The 12,972-nt window shown below is 41.7% G+C and overlaps 1 protein-coding gene across 3 annotated transcripts in view; it reads left to right on the top strand.

Annotated features, from left to right (window-relative positions):
• Positions 1-12,972, top strand: part of SLC7A11 (solute carrier family 7 member 11) — a 61,052-nt gene that overhangs the window by 17,346 nt on the left and 30,734 nt on the right. For all 3 annotated transcript variants that reach the window (XM_009689311.2, XM_068942075.1, XM_068942076.1), the window contains exons 5-6: positions 1,040-1,139; positions 4,256-4,300. In XM_009689311.2, the coding sequence (XP_009687606.2) occupies positions 1,040-1,139; positions 4,256-4,300 (145 nt within the window). The remainder of the gene's footprint in view (positions 1-1,039; positions 1,140-4,255; positions 4,301-12,972) is intronic.

Here is a 12,972-nt window from a genome sequence, read left to right as displayed (position 1 = left end):
GGCAGAGGTTTATAGCTTCTCAGGAAATCTGGGGTACTGTAGGGAGATCTTACAAACTATAGACCACCTGGTAAAAGCATCATAGAGTAACATGACTCAAGGGTCATTGCAAAGACACACAATTAAAATTTGTAACTTGGATTTGCAGTGCCCAGCAAATTCCTCCTCAGGAGAGTCTGTTACAGTATTAAGTGAACTATATTCTTAATCAGGCTTTGTGGAAACTTTGTTGCATTGATCAGCTCTGGATATTCATGCACTAGGAAGGAGGAAAACTTTGCGTTTTTTTCAGCCGGAGCGGATGTGCACTAATAGGGAGATAACTTGTTTTGTCAATATCTTACCCCATTACCAAGAGCACATTCAAAACAATCTTTACTGAATTTTGGGGTGAGCGTGATATTTTGGAAAGCGTCTTTGGCAATGACCTATTCTTGCATCCTTCCTGCTATCTGCCAGACGTTATTTTCGAAATGTTTACTCTCAAATGATTGTATTTATCTATGCATCTATGTAAGAATTCTTTCTTAGTATAGTGTAAGACACAGTGATGAACGTGGGAGGGAATTACTAAATGCTAAGAACTTCATCGGTAAAAAGGTTTTTGATACTGTTTTCATTCTCTTAAAAAATGTTGCCTGTAAGTGACATGCTAGCAATATTCCTTCTGGTTACAATGCTAACAAGTGAAGCTTTTCATAGCAGAAACTGCAGACCTCTTTCTGTTCTTTCATGTTGATATAAGGCACTGCTGGAGACAGCGGTGCAGTAACAGTGTCATCAAGCCCAGAGCGCTTTGGAAAAACCTAATAGGTCAAATTCTGCTTTTGCATGACTAGGAGTCCTACAGAAGCCTTTTACAATTGCTGGCAGAATCTGGCTGCAAGGGTTGGGTCAGAAGTTAAGGTCAAGGGTAGAACTTGAAGTCAGTGACCTGTTTGGGTGATTAAACGTTCCATGGTGTGATATATTTATTTGTTTTAAAGTAGTAGGTGACCAAAGAGCTTATTCTTCAATATTGTTTCTGTTGATGTTGCAGGAGAAACACAGCACTTTAAAAATGCCTTTGCGGGGAACGATGCCAGTGTTATGGGGTTACCACTTGCTTTCTATTCAGGAATGTATGCCTACTCAGGCTGGTAAGTTGTTCAAACCTATAAGTACTTGCCCTGAAACAAACACTAATATGTTCTAACAGAGGCATTTCTTTTTCTGAAAAATTGAGTAGCGTGTTCAACATCTTAGGACAAACTGTCTCGTGTAGCGAGAGGAGAGCTTGCCACTTTTCCATGTGCTTTGGTAGTTATTCTGCAAGCAGCTCTGCTAAGGAAAGAGAATTCTTTTACAATAAATGATATGTGAACAGTCACGGTCCTGTAAAAAAAATCACAGACATGACTCTGTTCTCAAGATTAGAAATCAAGGCACCAAGAAAGAAATGTTCTTGAATTCTCATTAGCTATTGTAATAAAAGGCTAAAAGTGATTTGAAAAAAAAAAAAAAGCTTTGATTTTGTTGAACCAGTCAGTAATTACACGGAAAACAAATCTACGAGCTGTGCAAAAGTTATGGAGCGCCATCCCACTTGTGTGGACTTCAGCCTCTGCTTTGTAAAAGCGGTATTTAAAGAGTAAGAATGGAACCACGATAACTTCAGTTAGACCACAAAACAAGGATGAAAACTGGTTTCTTATGACTTTTGCTCTAACAGATAGGACCTCACTTAACAAGAAGTGCAACTGGCTTCAATAGGAGTTAAGTACTATTCATTGTGAGCGGAGGCGTGAGAATCTGCCTTCAAGTAACCTGCTCAGAACTTTCTTTTAAGTTCGCTCCCTATCCTCCACCAAACTATGTGGCAGCTGGTTTGAAAGACGCTGCTCTTCTTCCAATCTCCCTTACGATTTATTCATGCTTAGTGAGGGCGCCGCATTGCACAGTGTCAATGTGCTTTGCAGCAGAAGTGTGGAGAAAGACTACAATGTGCAGACTGCATTTATTTTGAGATAGCTTTGTCTGCAGGTCTTTCCTTTCCTTTACATAGCCTCACAGGCGGTAAAGTCCTTTACCTTGCACAAAAGACGAGGGCTGAGCGATAAGGGCTTTATTTATTTAATTTCAGGGGGACAATGGGCTGAGTATTTGAATTCTCTGCTGGTCTGTAACTCCTCAGTTGCAAGAGCATTATAAACATGCACACTGAAGTACTGAACAGAACTTTTATATTAAATGGTGGTGGTGGTGGGGGGGAGGACCCAAGAGGGTCTGAAGCCTTTATCTGTGATAGATATATATAGAAAGAAGAGCCTGGCGTTTTGAAGCCTCAAAGAAATTGAACTGATTATATGGACAGTTTCTACCTTGCTCCTTCCTTCTCCCTCAAACAACTACCTCTCTTTCTCATATCCTACATGTTAGGTGTCTTGCTTTTAAAATATTACCCTTACTGTACATTTTTTGTTAAAGGACAATTTTAAAAGCCCTTTAATGTTATTCACTACTGAGGCAGAGTTAGCTTACTATAAAATGTTATATCAAAATTATTGTTCTTTTTCTGTTTTTTCTTTCCCATTTCTTTCCCTTTTCCACCTAACATTCCAAACCCCTAAAATAAAAATCATCTCTGTTTTTCCTTTGCACCCTCTGACTTTTTTCAGTCTTTATTTGCCACTTATAAAAGAAATTAGCAGGAAGAGGTCTAATTTGGCTAGTGATTCTTCCAAGCTGCCTATTTGTCTTTGTCACCAGCTCGAATTGATTGCCTTGGAGCACAGAAGAGCAGACCATTAAGTGGAGTGTCAATACCCTTGCACTATCAGTTGCACGGGGCTAAATCAATCCAATAAGCTGAACGTGAAGGAGCACTGCAAGCATTGGTGTTGTGTTCCAGGATGCTGGCAGAATTTTATGTATAGCCTATGGCACTATTAATGATACTGCTTTAAAATACAAAACAAAGGTAGTATCGCCTATACGTGTCAGTTCATCCTGCAAAGAGCAAGTATAGTCTACTGGGTGTATAGAACGCTAGGTGAAAAAGAAGTATAGAGAATGTGAGGAAATAGGTCTTGCATTAATCAAAGGAGTGATGCAGGACCACCTAATTAAAGAACGATACAAGTAGCTAAAATCTTACTCACCACAACCCGTTTCTCCCTTGAGGTACCCCAACCCCTTTTTCGTGGTGTAGGCACTGGCAAGTAAAGAAACAGGTACTGAGTTTGTTGTGTAAGAAGGCAAATCTAGTGTTACGGAATTTCATGCTGGATCACAAAACCATGCAGTTCAAAGCCTTGAACCGGTGTAGACTTATTCTGCTAACCCAGATCTGTTCCAAGAGCTGTGGCGGAGAAAAATTCCTACAGGCTTTCTACAAGATCAAGTGTCATCTGTTTATCCACTGTAGCACTAAGTTGGGTGAGATAACGTTTATCTTCCTGTATTTAGCCTAAAAGGAGAAAGCCTGCAATAAATGCTGTATTGACTGGTCTGCTCAATTAGCCGAAATGTGGCTTTGTGCCCCAGCCTGATCCAGGCACATCTGTGTGATCCAGCAGGGTGCAGCCCTAACGTTAATTCCTGCAGAATAGTGGGTTCAGTGACCTTGAGGTAATGGCTGCTTTGTGTGCAGGGCTGAGCCCCACAAAGAGTTACTGCAAATTCAGACGTGTACCTGTGTCTTGCGTGCTGCTGGAATACAACCACTGCGCAACCTGCTCTGCAGTCATGCAAGGGTATGCAGGATTAGTATCCTGGGTTTGTGATTATATATGCATCCCACTAGTGTAAAAATCTGGTTTTAGGAGATTTTTTTGTGGCTTCGTTTATTCTTGTTGCTGAAAAGATCTTGCCAAGTACCCTGATAAGACTTTTTGCTGATATAACCTGAAACGTAGAGGGCTACAGCTTTTACATGTGTTTGTGTGTGTCCGTGTGCAGGATTAGGGTTAGCCATAATTTGCGCAATATGTCAGGGGAAAAAGCATAATGCCATTCCATGCAGATGTTACATAGCTTTTGTCTTTTTGTTTGCCTTGCTGTCCTTTCCAAGAATTAAAACGCAGGCTTCCTGAGTGTGAGGATGAGGGAACGTTAAATCCCATGGTCTCCTTAATCCAAAGGTGGGGCTGCAAAGAGTCTGCCGTAATTAACAGTGCTGCTTAACTGAAAGCACCTTGTCAATTCTTTGGGAAATTAATACAGAGTCAATGTTTACCAACCCCTCATCATACATTTTATAACTCTTTTCTTCTAGGTTTTACCTCAATTTTGTTACTGAGGAAGTGGAAAACCCTGAAAAGTATGTACCTAATGTTTTTCTTGACTTATAAAAAATGGTTATAAAATTTAAAATGCTGTAAGAGAAGTAGTGATCTTCAGAAATTCTGCATGCTGGTCAAATTGCTTGCTTTCCAGCAGATCTGATACCTATTTGAATTGCAACTGCTTGAAGATTTGCTATTTTTGGCCTGTCGTGACCTTGTTATGTATTCTGCTTTTATGTGCACAGAAAGCAGAAAACTAAGTAGATCTCCAGGGCTCTGATTCTCCCCCTTAGGATACAAGTAACTATCAGTGGCTTCTTTCAGTGGAAGTCACTGGTATCCTGTCAGGGAAATCTTGCCCAAGAAACTTATCTGGTACAATATTTGACAGTTTTGCTATGTTTAAATATTAATCAAATACTTAGTTCTACTTGTTTTAGATGTCTCAGAGTCACGGGATCTTGAATACACACAGCACAGCATCCAATCTAATTAAGCCTAACAGGGCATATTGGTGGGAGCCTGTTTCAAACCCGAGTTGAGCACTCTCAAGTCACCTGTCTGTAAAACATGGAAAGAAAGCTGTGCTGTTACGGAGAGTTTGATTTGGCAGATCTATTTTGGTAGATGCATTTTGGTACATGCAACTGGCAGTGAGACAATGTTAGTCCTTTCTAAAAATTGTAGGAAACATGTCTTTTCGAATCAATTTTTTTCTTTGAGGAAATAATTTACAAGATAAATATTACCGATTTGATATTATTTACTTAGTTTTTTAAAATAAGATACTTGGCTTGATACCAAATAAACTAGTGTTAAAAAAGGCCCCCAGAACTATGCACTCAAAGAATTAAAAGCTGCATAATTGAGACATAGTAAAAAAACAAAAAACAAAAAAAAAACCATCAGTGGGGAGCCGGTGGGGAGAAGGTTTTTAGGTGTTTTTTTCAGTGTGAGCAGACAGAAGACTGGCAAATTCCATTGTTTCAGTGTCTCTGCAGGGTCCTAGCTGTTAACGGGCTCTTTGATGTGATGTAAAACAAGGAATTTACGTCTGGAAGCTGAAACCAGACAAATGCAGGTAGAAAATAAAGCATTACTGTTTAATGAGGAGGATGACTAACCACTGGGACAAAATGCAAGTGTCAGTGTTGGATGCTTCATTCTCAGTCTTGAATTTGAGATAGAGTACCTCTTTGGAAGCTATGCTTTAGTAAAACGCAGATCATTTGGCTCAGTGAAAGAGTAGCTGGCTAACGCTGAGCAGTCCTGTGACACGCAGGAAATCAGGCTAGATGATCTAATAGTAAACCTAAGTTTAACCGCTAAGGATCTGTGTGTTTTATAAACAGGGTGAAACAGGGGAAACAGGCATTTAAAAAAAGCACCTGTTTCAGTGTTTAAAAATCATATTATGGCAGACTGGCTTAAAAAGAAATATGAAACTAAGTGAATGAGTTAAGTGATTCTGGTCCAAGACTTCAGTAAATCCTGAGGAGATGGATTAGCAGTCTGAGCCGTGGTGACGTGATCAGCAAGCGTTTGCTAGGAACTATTAATATAATTTGTAAATTATCAAGTGGTTGTTACCATCAGTGCTGTATGAGGTTTTGAAACCTGCACGTGCCCACCACCCCATGAGACTCACTATATGATGGGTAACTGGAACTACTGGTAATTTCCATTTTCACTATTTTGGTTTGTGTTGACCTTGTGTGTGCGTGTGCGTGGGGTTTGTGTTAGATGAGCGCGTATTCTTGAACATGTTGCCCTCTGCTGCTTAGGACAGAAAGGCATTGCTCTTTTTTTCTAACTGAGCACCCGTTGGACCACGTGTCATCGCAGCTAAGGAAAGCGTGGGTTAAGTTCTGCGGGTTTAAAGTTTCCTGGCCGCTGGGGCGCGAGGGAGGGAGACGCTCTCCCTCCTGCCCCAGCTCCGGGGGGCTGCTCTTCACTCCGGCTACCCCTGGGGAGCTGCCGAAATTAACTCTGCTGCCAGCAGGAACGCAGGACGGGGTGCCCAGCTGATCCATTATATTCCATTAAAGGATAGCTCTGGAAAAAACAACTCAGTTTTACAAGTGTAATGTTGTTTCCCCCTGCCACAAAGCTGTTAAGGCTTCATTTCATCACTCTTCCTGTTGGGTCGCGGCTTGAGAGGGCGATAAAGGAAGATGCACAGTGTTTACAGCAGCGTGTCTCAGATCACAATCTCCACATGAGGGTAGTACAAATACACAGTAGAAGAGATGGGGTTTTTAAACATTACCTAACAACTGGCAGATGATAACCGGACTAGCTGGATTGCTACCAGCCGGGCTGAAGGAGACCTCAGCACCACCTGCAAATGGGCATTTTAGACCTCATTAACCTGAAACGAATTAAATGAAACAGCGGGAATATTGTTTTATCTGGGGGCCGCCTGTGAGTTGCTCTGCTGGGAAGACGTCCCGCTGGACGGGATCCTGCCCCGCCACCCTTGCCGAAGGGGCAGGGCAGCACAGCAGCGTCCAGCTCGCGCAGCAAAAAGGCACTTGGGAACCGGGTGGGCTAATGCCAGCGGTGGCTGTCCCAACTCAGCACGAGAGTCAGGTGAGCCACCAAAGATGCCACTGAGCAACACACAGAGCCTTTATTAGAACGCACCATTTTTTATGAATTCTTTGAGCCTAAAGTGCTGTTTTTTCCTTTCATTCTTGTCATGTACCTTATGTTTAAGATTGTATATAGCTCTGGAGAGTAGGGTTTTTTTTTTTTTTTCCCCCAACAGGAAGCAGGGGGATTGCTTTGAACCACTTAGAGTTTGTAACAGCTCCAGGTGCGCAATTTGTAATATTTGTCAATGGTTAGGGATACAAATTACTTATAGGAACAAAGGTGAACGTGACGCCTTCTGCAGGGCGTGCGCCAAGGTAAATGTTTGCTTGAGAATCAGTCAGAGTTGCGTATTTCCAGGTGTGCTGCAGCTTATGAAATAACTGACAGCTGGCGCTTAGCTGAATGATCGGCAACATCGCGGTGTTAACCAGCCTTCTGCAAACCTGCGCTGAGATGCACCTGAAGAGCTAGGGGTAGCACAGAGCAATTAGATCCCTGGGAATACAGAAATACTCTCAAAGAGAGATAAGTTGCAACGGAGCTGCCGAACGCCCACGTTTGCGCAGACCTGGCTTAGGCCCCTTTTTACCTGGGAAGTCCCAGAGCCCCTCTCCCCTGTTAGGGTATTGCGGAGGGGGAGAGGGACGAAGGTGGGGCCAGAGCCCTAGAGTATATGCAGAAAAAGCACAGGGAGGTGGAAACCATCTGCAAGGTTATCTTTTGGACTGTAAAGTTTTCAGGGCAGGGATTGCTTGGTTTGCGGGCACATGCAGTGCTGGGAAAGCTGACTGGAGCCAAGTGAGTGCCACTGGAGAAGTACGAGGGTCGAAGGCTGGGGAGGGGGCTCCGGACCTGCCCGCCCAAGAGCAGCCAGCGCGCTGCTGCGGAGGGGCTGCTGTGCCTGCGGAAAGCGAGCCTGAGCGCAGCAGTCTGCCCAGACACACGAAACTGCAGAATGAGGTCTATAAATACTGGGGGCCTGAGGCGCTGAGATGCCTCGGTGATATGAAATCCTAGATGCAGAGAGCTGACACGCAGGCAGTGGAAGTGAGCCACGTGGAGAGAAAAGCACCCTTCAGATTGTAGAAGGGAAAATGGAAAAAGCAAGAAAGAAAATTAAAACGGAGTACCATTACTTTTTCAACAGATTTTTTGGAAGTAGCACTGACTTTGGAGATGGTGCAGTCCCTCTTTTGCGCGCTGCGGAGGACATTCATATAACCCCAGTTATCATAAGATGGAAAAGTAGTAGTTGCCTCCTGCTTAAACCCCTTCTGGTGTCTCATTGCTAAGCCTGGACTCCTTTCTTTACCCATTGTTTCTAATCAGCTGCCCCCATACAGTATTAGCAGGGCCTGAGGCAACGTGAAGTTGGTGCGAGTTTCGCGTGGAGTTGTGGTTGCAGTGTTCAGCCTCTTTAAGGCATAATATTTTTTAAAGAAGCCTGAAATAATTACATTTTTGAGCATATTTGTAACAGTGCTGAAATATAGTAACAAATGTCTTTATTTTTACTTTTCTAAAGTTATGTTCTGCATGCAATGATTGCTATTTGAGATGAAATATTTGAATAACCCTCAAAGCAGAGCTTCACTAAAATAACCTCGTGCAGCCGTGTCAAGTGCAGCTTTGATCTTTTTGGGTTTCTTACATTATAAGGATCAACCCTGCCCAAACTGAGGTTGTATTGTATTGTCTAAATAATAAGCGAATGAAGGAACAGCCAGGTCTCTGAAAGAGAATTTGTCACCTGAAAATTGACAGGAGACGTGTTGCCTGGAGCAGTAAATTCAGAGGACTGGAAATAAAGCATGTTGAACTTTCAAACTCATTTCTTATACATAGTCTTTGAGCTCATCTGTATTCTTGGACATCTATTCTGTACTTTCAAGAATCAGATTGAGCTTTTTCAATCAAGACCCTAAGAGCAGCTCCTGCCCACATGGCCCTTCCCTCCTCCCCTCCCCAGTGGAGCAGAGTGCAGGATCAGCAGTCTCCTTTGGAAGGGATTTTTAGGAACTCCAGACAAGAAAATAATTATAGGGGAGATTTTACGTTACAGCAATGTCTAGAGAGCCTAATCAAAGTGGGGTCCAGATTGTGTTAGATACTGGCCAAAGAGAATCCTGCTTTAACAAATTTATGATCTGAATCCTCAGTTTGAGCAGATGATTAGCCTGAAGGCTTTATGTTATGAAGATTAGGCTCTTGGTGGAAGAGAAAGAAAATATTATTTCAGTTTTAGAGAAGGGAAACGAAGACTTAAACTCTTTACCGACTTCAAGGAAGTTTGTGATCAAGTGGGCGACTGGAGCTGTTGATTCGCATCCTCCTTTAACTCAAGTCATGTTTTTCTTTGGGGATATAACTTGTTGTTAGTGCTGTTGTTACACATGAGAAATATTTTTGTTTTAATGCTTTTCAATATTAGTAGTGTAAAGTGATGAAGAGGAGATTTTTAAAGGACCCTGAGTCTGAAAATACTTTATATCAAAAGTTTAGATTCCTTAGCAGTTGCAGTTAAGTATAGCTGCTATCTAGCATAATTTTTTTTCCCTAATGGGGCATTTCATTTGCAAATATTCTGTTTCTGTTTGTAAAATAACTTTGGTCCAGCCTAGGCAATCTGTCATTGTTTAAAAAGTTACAGAGTGCAAAGAACATATTATTGAGATGTATAGTGTTTATAAGCCTGGCCTCAGATTGATAAATCATGTCTTGTGCTGTTGAAAAGCCAAGAAACGAATTGCTTTGCTGTGACCTTGGGGTCTGAGATTAGTCAGTTTGTCTATTAGATTTTTCCAGTGTTCTTCTCACTTCATTTGTTCCTCCTTTTCTAAGGAACCGAGAAGCGGTGGACGTATAGCAAGTCACCAAGGCTTGATGTCATCAGACGTTTTGTAAAATCAGGACATCAAAATGTTCAGTGTAATCTGTTTTTATATTGGGCTTAAACAATCTGAGTGTCATATCTAATTAATCTCATGTGGGCCACCCATTTGTATTAATTAAAGCTATAAGTCACATTGGCGTCTCTGAGTGAGAGAAACTTGGTACTGGAGGTTTTTTCAGCGCCTGAGCATTGTGGAGCTGCAGATGGATGGGAGGAGAATGTCATCTAAGATGCCCAAGCTATTCCAACTCCCTACTTATTTGTAGCCATCTGATTTTTGGCATTTCACATTGGGACACAACCCCCTCCTAAAATAAATCATAAAATTGAATTGCACTGTCACTGCCAAACCAGACGCTGACTGCATTTGTGTGGCAGACCCAGTAATCATGACAGAGAAAAGTATTTTTTATGCTAATGAAGAGGATGCAAGTCATTGCTCGTCCGTCTTTCTGCTGCTTTGTTCATTTTTATTATTTTATAATTTAAAGACAAGATCTACTCTGTAAAGGGACATTTATATTGATATCAATTGTCTGAGGCACCGGAAAGTGTATGAAGTTCACCTCCCTGTAGCTAATCTGTGTCTCTCATTTGAAATGCCCTTTATTACTGTGTTTTATTCAGGAAAGAGTAAAGACAACATAGGTAAGGCACTGAGCTGGGAGTCGGGAGATCTGGCTCAGGCACAAACTTGCTGTGAAAATGGAGGGTGGGTTATTTCATCTTTTCTCCTTCTGTTTCCCTCCTTCCTCTCCCCTCCTCCTTTTCTCTATCCATTTCATGGAGTAGTGTGTTCCACCTCCTGGCTTGATTTTAGGAGTACTTGCGTCATTCCCAGCTTGGGGGTAAGTCATGGACTAGGGGGAACCAATTAAGATTATTTGGATTTAAAAACGTCAATGTTGACTACCAGCACTGAAAGCTTTAACAGATTTACTAAACTCTGGGTGTGGCTTCTTTAGTCCTATATAAAGGCTCATGTGGTTGGTGTCAGGCACAAGCGTGGATGTGTGTCGGTCCATAGCCAAATCAGAAAGTAATTAGCACCTAGGGGTATTTCCCATGTGGATACAATCTTCTTGTCAAATAAAACTTGGACAAGCCTTTCTCACGAAGTAGCTGGGCAGAAATACGGTTCCTTCCTTTTAAGCCTGCAGCTGGATTAAGGTGAAGGCATGCTGCTGGTGGCAGCACCGAATGGGTTCCACACCTGGGGATTGAAATCTTCCCTGCATTATCCTGTTCGCCTTGCTCATAAAAGATACATTTTGACTCCAAGTCATTTTGTTCATGTCAGGCCACAGTGCCAAATATTCGGTGCAGAAATTATAGGATTACATTGTAATATTTTATCTGGAGATAATCAAAGGAGACAAATGCTAATCTTTCAAATCTTTTGCAAAGCTCATTTGCTCATGCGAATTCATCAGATTACCTTAAAGTTAAAGTCAGGTCAGTTAAGTGAGCACTTGCATTTTTTTCTTCCATATATTATTTGTGATTTGGGTTATTTTTCTATTTGAATACTTATTGTCCATCATAGACGGACAGTGTTCTATTTTTATAAAGCACCTATTTCTACATGCCATTTTTCTCAAAGTCTTATTCTTTCTAAATTGCACTGTATCTAGAAATGTGACAAGACGCCTAAATTTCATCAGTTATCTGTTAAGCATCGCAGAAGATCAGGCTATAGATGTCCAGATCCTGATGAATCTATCATTACTTCCCAGAGCTTAGATGTGCCCTGTGTCAAGGATAAAATGGTAGATGCACAATTACATCTTCAGACTTGTATAATCCTTTAATGAGTAACCAAATCTGCCGGATATGGAAGACAATTTAGTGGATAAAATAACTTACTTGAAGAAAACGAAGCCTAGGTTTTTCTATTTTGTAAATTGTCTAAAAAAAACCTTTTATAAGAATTGTACTCATTAGTTTTTGTGTGTGTTTGAGAGGGAGAGAGAGATGATCACCAGCTCACAGGGGAGCTGGTTTGCCTGCATGAAATTGTTCTTGGTAAAATGAACTTTGCTATACTTTTGCTCTTTTACTAAGCTTGTTAACTACTTACCGTTTGTATGCTTCATATCATCTATTCAGTCATTATAGTTCTTTAAAAATGGTTAGTAACTCATTTCTGAAACTAGATATTTCAGCCTTGGATGTATATTTTTAGATGGGTTCAGATATCTGAAATCTCAGTATGGGAACTAAGTTTTTGCACTTTCTTGGCAAAATTAAGCTTTAGTTAAAGGATGTTTCTTGTATTCTGTTCTAACTGCAAGCTGCAAATCCTCTTGTGAGTGGGACCCAAATGAGCGCCACATTGGTGAGCCCCTGCACATCCTGGCTCTGCTCCAGAGCCACGAGCCTGGAAATACTGAGTCACCACCAAGCCTTGGGAGCTCTGGCTCCAGCTCCGGTGGCACAGGGGTTTCCTGACTTTATGGCTTGAAGGCCACAGGTACAACAGCAGGCTGAGAACTTGCTTGACAAAATGCATCTGGGAGGCAGTATCATTAGCTGTAACGTGATATGCTTCACAAATACAGCTTGCTGGTAGGGAGGAGTCATCATTATTACTTAATTTATAGTTGATTTCAACTGACTTTTGCGGCAGGTTTGGAGGCAGCTTGGATGCAAAACTGATTTCAGAGTGAGTGAGTTGAGGATCCCTGTTGGTCAGCTGTGACTGCAGCTTAGACAGAGTAGTACTGTAGGCAGAAAGATGTTCCTGTGAGTGCTTCCTAATTCTGTGGGTACACCAGTAAATCAATAAGGAATAATAAGCTTCTATCAACCAGACTTCCTTCAGCATATATCACTTTTGCTGCTGCACTGTCCTACATGTCAGTGAAGGGAGCTTCTAGGATCACAGGTAAAAGGATCTTGAGAAAAGGTTGCTGTTGGAGCAGCAGAGCAGATGCTCTGGTAGGTTCAGCTGAGCCTGGCTTCAGCTATCTGCTTACGTCTCCCCTCCACAGCCCCGCACCCCTAGGAGAGGTGCTGTAAATGCCCTAACCCTGACAGTCTGTTGGATCTACCAAGGATGGATGCAACCAGACAGTCCCTATGTGAGACATACAAATGTTTAAAAGGCTACAACTTGCTTCTGAGCTCTACTCAGGGATTATCTGGGGTAGGATTTTGTGAGGGTCAGTGAATAACTAAAATATTTCTGAATAGCTGGAATGAAGAAGAAAAAAC

This window comes from Struthio camelus, chromosome 4 (genome assembly GCF_040807025.1).
Source record: "Struthio camelus isolate bStrCam1 chromosome 4, bStrCam1.hap1, whole genome shotgun sequence".
NCBI classification, from domain to species: domain Eukaryota; kingdom Metazoa; phylum Chordata; class Aves; order Struthioniformes; family Struthionidae; genus Struthio; species Struthio camelus.
This window is presented reverse-complemented; position numbering and strand designations above follow the sequence as displayed.